This window comes from Nicotiana sylvestris, chromosome 4, assembly GCF_000393655.2.
Source record: "Nicotiana sylvestris chromosome 4, ASM39365v2, whole genome shotgun sequence".
NCBI lineage: Eukaryota > Viridiplantae > Streptophyta > Magnoliopsida > Solanales > Solanaceae > Nicotiana > Nicotiana sylvestris.
This window is the reverse complement of record NC_091060.1, coordinates 108,207,976-108,225,632: the sequence shown is the minus strand read 5'-3', so window position 1 is coordinate 108,225,632 and position 17,657 is coordinate 108,207,976. Positions and strand designations below refer to the sequence as shown.

The following is a 17,657-nucleotide window of genomic DNA, read 5'->3' as shown; positions in this document are numbered from 1 at the left end:
GGAAACAACCTCTCATCCTCACAAGGTAGGGTTAAGGTCTGCGAACATACTACCTTCCCCAGACCCTATGATATGAGATAATACTGGATATGTTGTTATTGTTGTTATTGTACTTACTTGTGTAAGAGGTTGAACAAAAATAAAAGACAACCTTGTTTAAAACTTTAGTCTAAAGTTTTCAAAGAAAATTATGATAGTATCAGTGAAAGATTTAGATTATGGTCTATAATTGTCTACAAAGTAGCTTAAAGTTTTGATCGATCTAAATAGTGGTTATATTGGGGAGGGTATGTTTGGTACGAACGAAATATTTTTTAAAACATTAAAAAACCCAAAAATATATTACTCCATAGCGCGCACACCCAAAATCTGAACAGTGACCTCAGAAAGGGCTATTTGTGTAAAACCGCCAAATTTAGCTAGAGAGAAAAACCAACTCATGTAAAGGCAAAATCACGGCCCAAGTCTCCTCTCAATCTTTTGCCCTCTTACGCAAAAAACCCTAGCAACACTACCCCTACCGTTCACTCCCTCTTTGGCCTCTCTACAGTCCTTCCATTCTTCCCTCTGAATAACAATGGCGTCCAGTGATCACACGATATTGCAATTCTCACCATCTTCAACCAGCTTATCGGCTAAGGTTCACCCTTTAGTCATATTCAACATATGTGACTGCTACGTTAGGCGTCCCGATCAAGCTGACCGGGTCATCGGCACTCTTCTCGGCTCTGTATTACCTGATGGTACTGTTGACATTCGAAATTCCTATGCCGTTCCTCACAGCGAGTCACAAGATCAGGTTCTATTCTCAATATTCTTTCTGATAATTAATTATACTGTAATTGGACAAAGAAAAATTTCAGCTATCTTATTTAAGGTCAATTTGGCCGATTCTTAGATTTATAATGAGTATAGATAACTTAGCTCAATAATTTTTGTTTTTAATTTCAAAATGATGAGATGAAGGGACAAATTGTGTAAATTTTCAGTAAATTTAGGGCATAAAGGGCAATTTTGGATAACTCTAGATGAGTTGCCTACTTGCGATTTAATTGCTAGTGCAGAGAATGTGAATGATTTGTTGTACAATTTGTGTTCTGTATGCATAAACCAGTGGTTAACTATGCAGATAATGTGAATGTGAATCCATAAACCAGTTGTACGCAATTGCTGATTTGCACAACCTGTAATTACCCCTGTTGCACTGGCTTAGTGCAAATATTTATATAATATGTATTTTTTACCCATCAAAAAATTAAAAAAAACTATGTATGGGAAATACTAAACAAAACAATTTCATATAGATAATGTACAATACAAAATAAAATTTTCTTTCTTTATTTTTGTTCTCAACTTTGCATACCACATTTCTATTATGGACTGTATTTCTTTCTAGATGTTTTTTTATGATTATATATTTTTGGGCATTTTGTCCATATTAGGTTGCATTGGATATTGATTACCATCACAATATGTTATCATCTCATCAGAAGGTGAATCCAAAGGAAGTCATTGTCGGATGGTAATCCACCTTTCCTTTTTTCTTTTGGTTAAAGTTTCTTTGTGTTGCTAAATTGTTTCTATGGTGGAGAAGTCTTTAGCTCCAATTATTTCCAGAATTGGAGACTCTTATATAGTGCTGCAACATGAAATCTTTGGTGTTCATTAACCTTATAATATGAGTAGTATACATTGTGATTAAAATTGGAATATGATATCCGGAGCATGCCATGTTTAACCATTCATGTAAAAGATGTCTGAAATGGGAACATTTATATATATATATACACACACACACACACACAATTTCTACTTCCATATACATATTAAGAAAAAAGTTGGGACTTGTTTGGGGGAGACTACCCTAGACGACCATAGGTGGCTAAAATCTCACGAGGCTACTGCAATGTGGAAATGCTTTAAGCTTGGTATTCCCTGTCCTTTATCTTTCACCATTTTCTTTTTAAATTGTTATTAAAGTATTTGACTTTAATATATATATATGTGTGTGTGTGTGTTGGTGCTATGTTATACATTTAAAAAGATTTGGTGACTTACAATATTCTTGTGTACGCATATGATTTTATGCCAGTAAAGTTAAATTTTTCGTCCCTTTTTTTGGTTTGGTGTACATTTTAATGCATTGATGTACTCCCTCCGGTTCACAATAAGTGTCCAATTTGCTTTTTCATTTTGGTTCAAAATAAGTGTCCAGTTATGTAATCAAGAAAGAATTCAATTTTTTACAAAATAACCCCTATGTACATATCCCTAAAATGTTTTCTTACTCCTCACATTAAATGTTTAATTAGGGGTAGTTTAGTCATAGTAGGTATTTTTGTATAGAATTTAGTATTTTGTTAATGGGCGTGCTAAAAGCAAATTGGACATTTGTTGTGAACCGGAGGGAGTAGTTTTTCTTCATTTATGTTTGAAGTACAAAATTCTTGGGCTTGGTGCCCCTATCCTTGGGACTAATGAAGATATGGTTGTGACATTCTTTTTGGGTAGATGGCTTAACAGGCTACACTTGATTACTCTTGCTGACTTCAATATTTTAGTTCGTTCTTGGCATCACATTTTGTTATCTGGAAATACTTTTAATTTACCGTATGCAGTTGAAAGATGTTGAAAAGAATGACTATGATGTATGAAAGCAGGAAGAAGGAAATAGAGAATCCATTAAATGTAACCTGAATTCAGTGTACAAAGTATTCAATTAACAGAATGCACCTACTTATTGGTCCTTAGAACTTATGAGTACTGGCAACTATATGTTCATATCACATACTTGAATTCTTGGTGTTATCTGCCTATGAACATACTTCATAATTCCTTTTAAGTTTTATGTTGAATATTTAACTGCATATAAATCGATCATTGGCCTGTGAACTTCCTGCTTTATGTAGTAGTGAACAAGTAATACTAGAGCTGATGAAACTGTGACTATCTGATACTTGGACTTCACAGGGTTTCTACTGGTTTTGGAGTTAACAGAATGCACCTACTTATTGGTCCTCAGAACTTATTAGTACTGGCTACTATATGTTGCATATCACATACTTGAATTCTTGTATCTGTCTATCAACATACTTCATAACTCCTTTTAAGTTCCAGTTATCTTGAATATTTAACTGCATCCAAAGTCGATGATTAGCCTGTGAACTTCCCGCTTTATGTAGTCAAAGCTTGTAATACTAGAGCTGATGAAAGTGTGACTATCTGATACTTGGACTTCACAGGTTTTCTACTGGTTTTGGAGTCACAGGTGGTAGTGCTTTGATCCATGACTTCTATTCCAGAGAAACTACAAATCCTATACATTTGACCGTTGACACTGGATTCACAAATGGAGAGGCTTCTGTAAAAGGTTTTGTTTCTGTGCATTTGTCTATTGGAGACCAGCCGCTTGCTGCACAATTTCAGGAAGTTCCATTGGACCTGCGCATGGTTGAAGCTGAAAGGGTTGGATGTATGTCTCCACTTACCCCCATACCATATAGGATGGGCTAATTTTCTTTACATTTCTTTGTTCTTTTTTATTTTTTCCATACTGTAACTGATGCCAGTGAATAGGGGTTGATGAATCTCCAGTACACTGTGATTGAGTTCATTATAATATCTTTGATGATCAAGTTATCATCCATCCAAAGTATAGATGCAAAAAGTAGCTATAGTGTAATGTGTTCTGATAGAAAGGGTAAGAAGTGGTATCTTATTTATTTTTGTTTGGAGAAAGAGGTAAAGAGCATAAGTCATGTTAATTTCCTTTGCACAATAAAGTTTTTCACTGGAGTTTCCTTATGTTCCATTACTTCAGTTGATATACTTAAGACGACTACAGTAGACAAACTTCCAAACGATCTTGAAGGAATGGAAGCCTCAATGCAACGATTACTTTCTCTGATTGATGACATCTACAAATATGTTGATGATGTTGTGGTAACTGAACTTTGCAGCACTCAAATTTTGCACTTGCTCTGCTCTTTTGTTAAGTCATTTACCATATTGATATTCCTTTGCAGGAAGGACGTGTGCCACAAGATAATAAAATCGGAAGGTTCATATCTGATACTGTGGCTTCCCTTCCCAAGCTCTCATCTCAAGACTTTGATAAGCTCATTAATGATGGTCTCCAGGTAGTTATTTTTACCTTTAAATTGGATTGCTAATTTCCATTGTTTCCTTCCTATTCCCTCTCTACCCTCCCTAACCAACTGGAAAAGAAAGCAAGACTTGTAGACATATTATTTTACTTCTCCCTAGCTCCTACACACTGTAGTTAGAAATTTCAGGAATTACCTTTTGGTGGTTATTTATGGAAGGAGAAGTACTTCAGTGAACATCCAATTAGCTTTGTGGCAATTTCTGCTTTGAGCTAATCCTTATAGCAAGTTCTGCTTCAACTTCTAATATAATAACATTTCTCATTCTGTTTAAACACTTTTAGTTAGGAGAACAAACTGATAGATTCTTCTATTTTCTTCTTGTCCATGTTTTCTCCAATCCATGCACACTTGCCTTGGCAGCTGGCTCTTCCACCCCTGCATGTTTTTACCCTTACCCTAAGCATCTATATCCCTTTCCTCTTCTTTTTCCCTTCTTCCCAGTTAAAAATAACCCACTTGAACCTAAAACACCACACTTCTGTTTTCTAATTGACTAACTGCAGCTTGAGATCCTACTAAAATGGCAACCATGTTATCACTTCATTGTCATAAAATGGCAACCATGTTATCACTTCATTGTCATACATCTTTTACTGTGTCTTTAATGATAAAAGCTTGAGATGTATCGATCTTGGGGAAGAGAGCCTGGATGTAGTCTTATGGGAGTTTTAACTAGTCTATTCGCTCTATAGTGCTTTCCATTCCCTACCATTTCTTCTCCTTGTAAAACTCCAGTCTTGGTTCTTTTTTTTTTTTTACAACTTCCCTCTCACCCTGGACCACCAGGCCTATCCCCTCTCTCATAAGCCCTTCCTCTTTATTTTCCTTTTCTTTTCAATTTTAAGTTCTGTACCATAAACTTCCATATAATCTTTCATATTAAGCACATGTAAAATGTTGGGACAAAATTCGTGATTCATCATGTTAATTGAATGTAGCATAAGGGTCAAGATGATCATTAAGGGGTCATTTGGTTTAGAAACAAGTTTTACATATTGTAATACAAAGATTAATAATGTAGGGGTATAACTTGTACAAGGATTAATATGCATAAATTTGAAAATTGCTACCAAACATTAGAATAACAATGCATTTGTTTTATACCGTGATTGATTTTGTCTAATACCTCTAACCAAATGTGTCCAAAGTGTTTATGTGCTACTAGGGCCGTAGTTGCCTCGCAGCAAAAAGTTGAAGCGGCTCTGTGATTGTTTGTAGAATTATTATGTGGCTGTGTTGCCCCCCTTAAGTTTCTTGCTTTTTAAAAATTAAAATGCAATATAAATGCTAATAAGTGTGTCAGTTACCATCAATATGAATGAAGCTGAAACCAGATCAGGTTGCCTGACCCTAAGTTGAACTTTCCTTGCAGGACCAATTGCTCTTGCTCTATTTGGCAAGCCTCACAAGGACACAACTGAGCTTCGCAGAAAAACTTAACACTGCTGCTCAAATCCTGTGATGATGATTAATTCATTCTCGTGTTGTAGTGCAACATCAGAATTTTCTCTAGGTAACTGATTTTTGTTCTGAACAATGATGAAGTCGGTCCTTACGAGAGGGGGAGAATTGTATTTTATAGTTTGTTATTAGTTTGCATGTTTTCATTTCGGTTTTGTACAAGACAAACAACATATATGGTGAAGACGGAGGTAGACTTAGCTAGCGTGATTCATTTGAAAATTCCCTTGAGGACGAATTTTAATCCTTTTTGGAGGTGCCAAATATTGAGGTATTTTTCTTTGATTAGTTTCTTGTATTTTTTAATCTTATTTGGGCGTCGGCAGTAGTTTCTTTGTAACTGTTTCGGTTTGATGGATCGGCTGTTTTGATCCTTATTTTGTCACTCTTAAAAAGTGTTTGTCCGTTCCGTATGAAGAATTATTGGAACGGTAAACATGATATCTATCTTTTTTACTACACAATTTTAACAAGTATTTATTTAATAGACAACACAGCACGATGCTAAACTGCTAAAGAGCAAACTATAGTAACTAACCTTTGTCGAAAAACATGATATCATTTGAACGATGTAATTCTCAGATCTCACTGTTTCCTTATATTGCCTCGTAGGGGAAGTAATACAAAATGTTGGGGCTATCTTTGTCTAGTAGAGTGGATAAGAAACCACTGAAGCTTACATTTTACTGGAGTAGACAAGTGTTGCGGAGAGCTTTACATTTTACTTTACTAGTACCTTTTTTCTACCCTTTGTTACAAAATAAATAAATAAAATATACTATGTTGAGTTTTGACGAGGTCGCGTAAAAAGGAATTGCCAAAGCAAGAATCTGTCATGACTGAGTAACAATGGATGCTTGAACGGATTATTAATTTATAATATTACTTGTGTGGTTATAAAAGAAGGGTAGAATTGTAAGTTTAAGCTAAATTGTTTTCAAATTTAGAAAGGGGTATTCTTTTTGGAACGGACCAAAAAGATAAACTAACGTGTACGTATCACTCAAAAGGTGCATCGTCATATGGATAAATATGCTTTCGAATTGATAATTGATTTTGAGGACTAAAACATAGGCTGTTTTTACCCTGTGGATCATGCACGGAAAAGTTTATGAAATACTATTTATATTCAAAAAACTATTCCTTTTGTTATTTAAAGAGTATCGATTGAAAATAATGACAAATAATTCTTAAGTAGTAGTAATATTAAAATCAATTTCTGTGCAACAATAAGTATATCTCAATCCCAAATAAGTTGGCATAAGCCGTGTGGATAATCAATATTTAGGACATTGTAAATTCTCATTCCCTAATAAAATGGGATGAATATTTTTTATACGAATATTTACATATACTATATGCTAAATAATAAACCTAATTATCACTGAAAATAAAGATACAACGTTTATTCCTCTATCAAAGGTAGATTAATGCTAGAATGCAAAACTCCATTTCATTGACAACCATTAAAAAAATTTGAATTCGAAAATCAAGTTTTAGGAAATTATTATTTATTTAAATTGAGTGTTATTACAAATGATTTGGAATATCCTTTGGAGTAATATCTCAATTTTGAGGGAGTTCAGTGAAGATTAAATTGGTTTTGGTTGGAATTTTAGAATAAATGCGAAGAGGACAATATAAATAAATTGTATATATTTTATAGACAAACAACATACAAAATACATACAACCAACATAATTGAATTGAATTAACCGGATTCTACACATAAAAAATTGCATGCAAATTGTATGTTTTGACCGGATTCTGTACAACAAAAAGTTGTATGTAAATTGTATATTTTGGCCGAATATATATATTATATATATAAATATATTAAAAAACTCTAGCTAGTTTTTAAAAATCTAACTAATTAAATCAGGTAAATATTATTCTAATTTTGGTAAATTAGTATAATTTGGTATAAACACCCGATGCACGTACGTTTTAATGTGATCTTAAAATTCACTACCCTTTTTTGTCAACTTTTATATCTACAATAGAATAGACAAAATAATAAAAAATGAAAATAGCATAAAAGATGTGAAAAACAAAGAAAACGGAGTAAAACATTCTCGTTCGTTCTTCACTATCTTTTCTTTCAATTTTATTTGTTTTATCATTAACTAAAAGTTTTCTGGGAATGTTAATAGTAATACTTACACATATATGACAATTATACTAAAGTGACAAACAATGTGACAGAGTGCGTCAAAGAACATAGAAAGCATGGTGCAAGCTAGGTGTGTACATATCGAACCGGAAAACCACACCAAACTGAAAAGTCAAACCAAACCGATTAAAAAATCCGACTAGGTTTGGTTTGATTTGGTTTGGTATTGAGTAAAAAAATCCGAACCAAACTGACATATAAATATATAATTTTTATATATACTTTTAAGAATTTATATATAATTTTCTTTACAAAAATTCTAGAAATATTTGGGATTCTCTTATGGAATATAATATTTAATAAAATATAAAGTACTCCATTTTTATTAACCTTAAATAATGGGTTATATGATCACTCTCTTATCAAGTGTTACTAAAATGTGTTAATTTTGTTCTTCCATATTCATATGTCAAGATTTATTAAATTCTTATATCTTTTTCGAATTTGAAGTAGTATTTCTATAATCTAAAATTAAATATAACTTATCAATAATTAGATATCATATTGATTTTTATGTTTAATTATTAAATTCGTTTAACTTTGTAAGTATACATCAACAAAAAAATATTGTTAGACGACTAAAAAATAACTATCATGTGTTATTAACAAAATCCTACCATAAAAATATTTTACTAGATCATATGTTTGTCAATTTTTTAATTTTTACTAAAAATATATTTATTTATAAAAAAAGTTTAACAAAGTAAGATTGAAATAATATTCACGTAACAAAAAACCCGATAAAACCGAACCAATCCAACCCAATATAATTGGTTTGATTTGGTTTTAATAAAAACTGAACCAATCCGATCCATGTACACCCCTAGTGCAAGCTACACTTAGAATCAATATTTTACTTATTTATCTTTAAAGCATTAGCTGTGAAACATTCCATGTGGATGAATTAAATAAACAGCGACTTACCATCTAACGAGTAGATTAACATGTACTAGTAATGTATTATTTATAGCACAGTTATTGTGCTAGATTGTTGTGTTTCATGCGATTTATCGTACACATAATATTATCTTTTTAGTACTTGATTAACTATTTAAAATTCAAAAAACAGAAGGAAAAATAAATGAATTAAAGAACCCCCCAAGCCCCTCAAATTCTGGTGATTGTATTATATGGGTCAAGATTTTCTTGATCAGAAGACAGTTACAACCAAAGAAAAAAAACACAATCTTTTTATTCATTAATTTAAAACAACAAAATTAAAGAAAAAAAAATAAGTCATAGTAAAATCATAGAATTCTCAAAGTGATGACTAATGATTTATTCTAGACTAGACTAGTTGACCGGTCTAAGAGAATTTAATGAGGTTGACGCAGTCCAAAACCTATAGAAGACCATATATAAGCTATTGCTATTAACTACAGTAATTAATTACGCAGTTGGAAATGGTACTAATGCCTTTGGATGGATGGCTCTTCAATATCTTCCAACTAGTCTATACCTTCATTTCTATGTTGTACTCGTCAAACTTACGCGACCTTAGTAATTTTTCAGCCCCTCTCCGACTTCGCACAAAAGAAACTAGTTTAAATTTGTTGAAATCCAATTCCAAAACCTCTTTTAAGGGTGACATTAGGTTCAATGTAGTGACACTAGTTTAAAAGAATTTCACAATACTATCATACCTAAAAATTAATTAGATGTAATCATTTATAAATAATATTATAGAAGTAGTTGTGGCTCAACACCGAAATTTGTAAGCAAAAGATTTATGAGCTTTAGAGAGAGAAAGACCAAAATCTCTCTAATTCCAAATTAACCAAACAACCATTCAACAATGGCCATATCCCTCTCCCGGCTAGAGACCCAACTCCCCGAATACCACCGAAATCCCCCGATATTACTAATGGAGTCCCCCGTACTAAAATTGTGATGACCCAAACGGTCATCTTATGTTTTAGAACTCGATTTCGTGTTCCGAGACCTTTAAAACCTTATTTTATCCCTCCTCGATTTCGTGCGCAGTCCGGCGTATTTCCGGAAAAGCTTTTATGTTGAAAGTTGATAAAAATAATAATTTTTGCCTTAAAAAGTTAATTTAGTTGACTTCAGTTGTTGTTTTGAGTAAACGGACCAGACTCGTGCTTTGACAGTCCCGGTAGGTCCGTATCAAAATATGGGTCCTGGGCGTAGGCCCAGAATCCGAGGTCCCTAGCTCGAGATATGAATTTTTAATGAAAATTGAAAGACTGAAAATTAAATGGTTTTAAGAATTTGGTTAATGTTTGATCTTGTTGGTATCAGACCCGTATTTTAGTTCCGGAACCCGGTACAGGTCCAAAATAATTATTTATACCTTATCTGTGAAATTTGATGAGAAACGCAACTGATTTGACGTGATTCGGACGTCCCGTTGTGAAAATAGGAATTTCAAGTGTTCTTAAAAATTTCATTCAAGTCCCTATAATATTTTTAGACTATGTGCACGGTTGGTTTGGAGCCCTGAGGGCTCGAGCGAGTTTCGGATAGGCTACGAGTAGTTTGAAACCTAGAAATATGGTGTGTTTTGCTGCTACTGGTGTGCTGATGCTTTGTGCTTCGCGATCGCGAAGCCATTCACGCGATCGCGAAGGGGAAACTGGGATGGGGAGGAATTTACTCTTCGCTAACGTAGAGACTGGGTCGCAAACGCTGAGCAATGTGGGCTTTACCCTTCGCGAACGCGACCAGCTCGACTTGAACGCGATGGCTTAGGGACCTGGGGGAGGGGTGAGTTGTTCTTCTACGTGAACACGATCATTGGGTCGCGAACGCGAAGGTAGAGGGGAGCATCCTTTCGCGAACGCGTAGTGAGACTCGCAAACACGTAGGCCTTTGGGCCGCTGTTTCTCGAGATCACGACAGGCCGTTCGCGAACGCGAAGAAGGCCTGTCCAGTGAATTAAAAACATACCAGAAACAAGAATTTTTCAAAATTTCACAACTTTTTCACTAGAACTCGACCTAGGGCGATTTTTGAAAAAGGAATTCAACACCAAATCATAGGTTGTACTCTTTAACTCGTTTCCTTCAATTTCCAACATCACCCATTAGATTTCTAGTCTTAAATTTTGTTCTTTCATGGTAGAAATTAGGGATTTTGGGGGAATTGGGGGGGGGTGCAAAATTGGGGATTTAGACCTCGATTTGGGGTAGGATTTCAGAATTAATTACATATTCGGTCTCGGGGGTGAATGGGTGAATGAGTTTTGGTTCGAACCTCGAGTTTTGACCAAGTGGGCCGGGGGTTGATTTTTGATTTTTTGGGGGAAATGTTGGGAAACCTAAATTTATGTATTGAAATTGATTCCTTTAGCAATATTTGATGTTATTAAGTTAATTATGGTTAGATACGTGTAGTTTAGAGGTGGAATCTAGAGGAGAAGTGGTAATTGAGCAGTGAGTGACCTGTAGACCGAAGTAAGTATCGTGTCTAACTTTGACTCGAGGGATTAGGAACCCTTGACTTATTTGCTATGTGAAAATCCATGTGAGTGGCGTATAGGTGAGGTGACGAATACCTATCCGCAGCCAATTTATCTGTTTTGCCTATTTATTTCCCGTTCTTCTTATATTGTCTTTTGCTGCCTTAACTACTACATGCTTGACTGGTATTTCTATGCTTAATTGCTATTTGTCAAACATTAATCTTTATGGAGAGGCTATCTAGGACAATTGAGAATGCAATACTTAGGAAATATTGATTCCCCTCAGCATCAACAGGGGTGGTCCTAAAATATCACACATATTCTTTGCTAATAACCTTACTTTGTGTGCTAGAGCCAATAGGAAAAATTGTGATACTATCTTGGCTTCCCTAGATCAGAGGAGTTAAATGCTGCTTTAGGATATAAGGTCAACTTCCTGAAATCCAAGGTTATCTTCTCAACCAACTGTAAGGATGATTGGGCCAATCCTATGTAGCTCCATGTTAAGAATTAGGAAAAGCACAAATTTTGGTAAATACTTGGGCTTTCCCATCTTCCACAAAAGATCCACAAACAATGGTTTCCAGTTCATTATCGACAACATGAACACAAAGCTTGCAGGTTAGAAAACTAAGTTCTTAAACATGACTGACCGTACAACATTGGCAAATTCAAGCCGGAAAAGTATTCCCAGCCATGTGATGCAATACATTAAACTGCCATCCCATATAACTAACCAAATAGACAAAATCTAAAGGAACTTTATTTGGGGCACCACTTCAGAAAAAAGGAAAGCTACATTTAGTTAAATGGGATACAATGACTAAGCCAAAAAATAGGGAGGGGGACTTGGTTTACAACAAGCCCATATGAAGAACAAGGCTAGTCATGCAAGCCTAGCCAGAGAATGTACCACAACACTGACACAATTTGGGCTAGATTCTCAATGAAAAAATATTGTAGTGGGAGGCAGAGCAGGCTAAGGTCAAAACTAAAACATGAAAATGCATTCAGGAGGGCTGAAAGGTATGCACAAAAGCTTCTACATGGATGGTTCATAAAGAGGATAAAGTGAATTTCTTAATTGGCATCTGGATCTCTGACATGCAGCCATTCCACTTCATCCTTCAAGGCCCCTATCAAGATAATGAAATTACTTTGAAATTTAATTCAATATACTCCAATGGGGAGTGGAACTTCAGTGTTGTACACTACCCCATTCCTCAGGCTATATCCAATGTTATTCAATACACCTTCATTGCCTATACTACCAGTACTGAAGACAAGCTAATCTGGAACCTCACAAGCAATATGATATTCGGTGTAAAAACTGCCTACTCTTTCATTGATTATGATCTGAGAACAAGATGACCAATTTAGCTGGATATGGAGGCTTAAGGTCCCAAATATAGTTAAAATGTTCACTTGGCTCATGCAATACAACATGCTGCCAACATGAAACACCTACATCACATTGATCTGAATGTCACCCCCTCTACTACTTCTGTTATACAGACGTGGAAGACATCAACCTCATTTTCTTTGTATGTATTAATGCCAAAATATTTTAGTTTAAATTGTCACATGAATGCACTAACCATGCATGCTACCATTTCCTGTTTTTCTCCATGCAAAACTAGGAATACACCTAGAATAAGCTAAAGAAGATGCCTTTCAGTAACATAATTGGTTGGAAATTCCAACTACCTTTCTGCTTCTGGAGCATCTGGCTAACTAGAAACAATAATGTGTTTGATAAAAAGAGAAACTACAACCCTGTTGATCAATCCATTACTAGGGATCTAGAATACCATCATGTCGCAGTACACCATAGAGCCACCACAAACACAACCACTATTCACATAAATGACAGCCACCAGTTATTGGGTACTATAAATCAAATACTGACGGGGATGCATGTACTACCACAAGAATAGGGGGAGTTGGTGGAGTATTCGGGAATAATATGGGAGACTAGGTATTAGGTTACATGAAGGGGATGCCACATACTACTAGTATCATGGCAGAACTCCAAGCCCTTTGGCTGGGACTAAAAATTGCACTTGACCATACTCTGATACCCCTAGAGATCAACACTGATTCTGAACTAGTTATAAAAATGCTAAAGTATGAAAACCTTCATTATATTACTTATGAATGCAGATCCTTGATGGAGCAGCTGGGGAGCCCAACACCAGGACATAGCTTCAGAGAGCAGAACCAAGTAGCGGACCTCAAGGAAGGAACCAGAAAAGAAATTTTTTAAAGGATCAAGTTTTTGGGAGTTCCTCTGGTGTTTGCAAATGACGCAATGTGGGCAGACATCCTAGGAATTGTATTTACAAGAAAAATTACTAGTGTAATGCTAGACAATGAAGATAGAACTCATGAGAGCTCAACCTCTCATATTATGGTGTAATTATTTTAAAACAATATATATATATATATATATATATATTTGGGTTATTAAGCTTAATATAACTTAAAAGAGGGCAAATGGGAAATGGAGGGAAAATGAAATATTTGAGTTTCATTTGAGATTCCCTCCTCGATGAAGGGACATTGTCCCATATTGGTAGGGGAAGAGATTTTAATGGGTATATAAGCAATTGCTCTTCTTCTAGCTCTTAAAGAGTTGAGAAGAAGGCAAGCCTCGGGCCGTCGTCGTCGTCGTCGTCGCTCAGCTCGGCTTCGACTTCGGATTTGGTGAAACGATTGATTGATTAATTTTTTGGACCAAATTTATTTGTTAATAGTAAATATTAACAGAAATAATGTTATTAAATATCCATTTTAATAATAAAATATTAATATTAAATCCATTACTTGGTAATAAAAATTTTAGTTATCAAAATAAATAAATATTAAATCCAATTCCATTATTATTTTTCCGTTTTTCAGTTTTGTAACTGAAAATTAACCTCCCTCTTCAATTCTCCCGGTTTATTGTTGAGTAAATAGCCATTTATGTTATGGTATTTATGCTATGACCATTTTGCATAAACAACCATTCTGAAGAGTTGCACCTCTTCAGTTTTCAACCCAATATTGGCTATAAATACAAGTCTATTCTCTTAGAATTTCCATACGATTTTTTGAGTTCTCCTCCTTTCTTCTGCATTATTTTATCTTCAAAGAAAGCAACAGTAAGTGTGATTTGCTACCGAACTTTGTGTTCGCTGAAACACTGAAGTTTGAAGTACCACTATACCAGTGTGTAATTCCTTCTATCCTTGGAGGAAATAATCCATAACCTTGGGTACTAGGAAGGGATTAAATTCCTTAAGAAAACACTGTGAATTTGGTGGGCTCGGATTAACTTTTGTTTCTTTATATTTTCTGTTTATATGTTATTCTGTTTTTTTTTAGAATTAGTTTACAAATACAATTTACGAACATATATATATATATATATATATATATATATCTCCAATTGACCAAAAAAACTTAGAAGTAAGATACATATAACATATCAAAATACACCTATATGTAAAAATTCTTTTATACAACTATTAGTTTATTACATAATTTAACACTTCTAAAAGTTGTGTTCATAGATTTTTGTTGATGATTCGTCCTCGATCAACTTAATGACCAATTTTCAGTCAACATCATAAGGGGGGTTAACACATGCTCGAGCCATATATATTTCCATGTAAAAACACAAAACACACAAACACACTTTTTTCATTCTTTCAACTCACACATTTTCTTTATTACATTCTTTGTAACTTCTCCTCCTTCCTCTTTTTCTGCAACTAATTAATTAACATGAATGACAACACTACCTTGTGTTATTTCCATCCCAAAGAAGTGGTCATAGGAGTATGTGCTTTGTGCTTAAATGAAAGGCTTCTAGTCTTGGCTTCTAAGCAAGAAAAGAAGATTAAAACATCAAAGACCAGAGATCAAAACTACTACAGTTTCTTGAGTGCAGAAAAGAAGAACAATGACCATGATCGTCAATCAAGAATTCATTATCTGCCAAAGATGTTTGCTTTGAGCTCTCTTCTCAGTCGCCTTGACATTAGACATGCCCGCAAAGTCGAAGAGATTATTCATGATGATGCTTCTTCCACTTGCAGCTATGAAGGTTAGCATTAATTTCTTTTTCCTCCTTTTTTTTTTCAATTTAGGAGCCAGAATTTGAAGTTATGAATTTTGATTTTTTCATCTAAATTATAGCTCATTTTAGTTTTTTATTTTGCAATTAAATATTTATATATTTTTAATAGATTTCTTTTTATATAAATATAAGATTTAAGCAAAAGTTATTGAGTTTGTCTAAACCCTTAGCTAATATATTATATTCTACTGTTAGGAGGCGAATTCAAAATTTAAATTTGACGAGTTCGAATTTTTAATATCAATACCGCTGAAATCCTTACATTTTTTTAATTATGGATTCAGAATTTTGTGTTTTTGAAAATTTACTAGTTTTTCAGATTAACATATTTATGCTCTGTGTGAAAAATGTTGGATCAAATCTATCGCATCCGTCTTCGTCACTACCCATCCTTCGCCCCACCTTTTTTTAATTTTCTTTTTGGAGTAACCCCTTTTCTTGAGAAGTTATGATGTATTTGAAATATTCAGCCTCTGCTTTATCGTGGTTGTATATATTTGGACATTTATGTGGTAGTATTATTGGGTAAAATAGCTAAATTAATGTGGCCTAAAACCTTGCTATTACTTTTAAGTTCTGTTTATCTGAAGTCACAACGGCCAGTAATTTTGAGAATTAGGTAACAAATGAATAACTACCACCGAATAAGTGCCATGACTTTTTATCATTACTTAAGGGCCTTTTAGTTTTACTTATAGGTATTTTTAATTATAGCGTCCTGTTTTCACAGTTGAGTTTCGAGCAAACTTTCCATACAAAGTGCATGTAGTTACATAATTATGTGTTACGTAAAACATGCATACAAATTATAGCTACTATACTATTTTTGTTGCGTACTTATAATTAATAATGCTCAAATCAAATTAAGTATGACTATTGAGAACTCTTTTTTCTTTTCCTTCTTTCACTTTACCCATTTTTGTTTTGACGACGCTTTTTTATATATGAGGAATAACAATGTTTTCCTTAATTTTGTAGACATTTTTCTTCTATTCTGCTTTTTATTGCTTGTATATAATACAACAATGATTATTTCTCTTTACTTCTGTTTTATGTATATTTCCTCCTTTTTTGCTTTTCGTTGATGATGAAAAATTGTGAATGACTTTAGATGCACGTAAATTAACAATAATTAATTGTTTTACACATTGACTTCTCTATTTTTCTAGTTTCCCTTTTCCTCTTTTTTTTTTTTTTCTTCTTTTTGAATATAGATTAACTCTAATTTATAACTTTTTGTAGACTCTTTTATATCAATAAAGTTTGAAAATAATGGAGTTGCCTCATGGGAGAAGGGAGGAGCTGGCACAGTACCAAAGGTGTCACTTAAGCAATGTGACAATATGTCTAATTGGAGCAGAAGCTCAAGCAAGGAGGGCAGAGGAGGAGCAGTAATAGGGCATGCAAAGCCACGTATGCAGCTTAGGTGGCGGAAGCGGATTGGACACATTTTCCAGCTCATCAGATTGAAGAGATCATCCACCACCAAATTAGAAGGAGTGAAGGTGAGACATGGATGGATAAGAACTCTGACAAAGAGAAAGACCAAAGAATGATTCATAATTCATAAGGTGGTGGCAAAAATTAAACCAAAGGGGCTTGTCCTTAAAAAAAGGTAAAGAAAAAAAGCTACATTTTTTTTTCCATTTACAAGGTGTGAATGAATGGAAAATAACTTTTGTGAAGATTGGCTTAGCATTATCATACCATAAAAATTATTTTTTTAGGCTTTCCCTTTTTACTTGTTTGGCATGTATCCTAAAATAATGAGTGACAACCCCATGTTATAGCCACTTCTTGAATTGTCTACAAAAAAGGGATCCTCAAAACAATTCTCTCCTAGCGTATAGCTCTTGCCAACCCATGTTATTGGCCCTTTTTTAAAAGTGAAAATGGCAAAAAGTCCAATCTAAATGCTTCACAAAAGGAAGAAAGAGGGAACAAGGGCCATACCTCTTATGCTACTAAGTAACTTGTCCTCTAGTTGTCTTGGTCAGAGCCATCTTCTCTCTTGCTTCCCTTCACTACAATTTACTCTGAATTGTAATAATTGACATGAGCTTTTGCTTTTTTACTTGACAAGACAATTCTTGGAAACTTTATGTAAATTTTTGCTTGGAACAATGACATGCTATTAAGCTATAGTCTCGTTTTAATTTCTAATCCTATTAATGATCAATATTTCCTTTAATAAATACACCTTGAAAATCCCCCCTGCCTTTTTCCCCTCCCAATCCCATACCAAAGCCAAGAGTTTTAATAAGAGGATTCAAGAAAATGTTAAAATGCTAAATCGGAATTTCA

General features: G+C 34.1%; 2 protein-coding genes across 2 annotated transcripts; both read left to right on the top strand.

Moving 5' to 3' along the window:
• Positions 1-427: 427 nt before the first annotated feature.
• LOC104238454 (eukaryotic translation initiation factor 3 subunit F-like) lies at positions 428-5,918 on the top strand. The gene is made up of 6 exons (XM_009792809.2): positions 428-799; positions 1,443-1,522; positions 3,243-3,472; positions 3,821-3,942; positions 4,026-4,139; positions 5,542-5,918. The coding sequence occupies exons 1-6, from the start codon at positions 578-580 to the stop codon at positions 5,629-5,631; spliced, it is 858 nt and encodes a 285-aa protein (XP_009791111.1). The 5' UTR covers positions 428-577; the 3' UTR covers positions 5,632-5,918.
• An 8,897-nt stretch (positions 5,919-14,815) lies between these two features.
• Positions 14,816-17,497, top strand: LOC104238453 (uncharacterized). Its single transcript, XM_009792808.2, has 2 exons — positions 14,816-15,320; positions 16,596-17,497. The coding sequence occupies exons 1-2, from the start codon at positions 14,999-15,001 to the stop codon at positions 16,907-16,909; spliced, it is 636 nt and encodes a 211-aa protein (XP_009791110.1). The 5' UTR covers positions 14,816-14,998; the 3' UTR covers positions 16,910-17,497.
• The last annotated feature ends 160 nt before the right edge of the window (positions 17,498-17,657 follow it).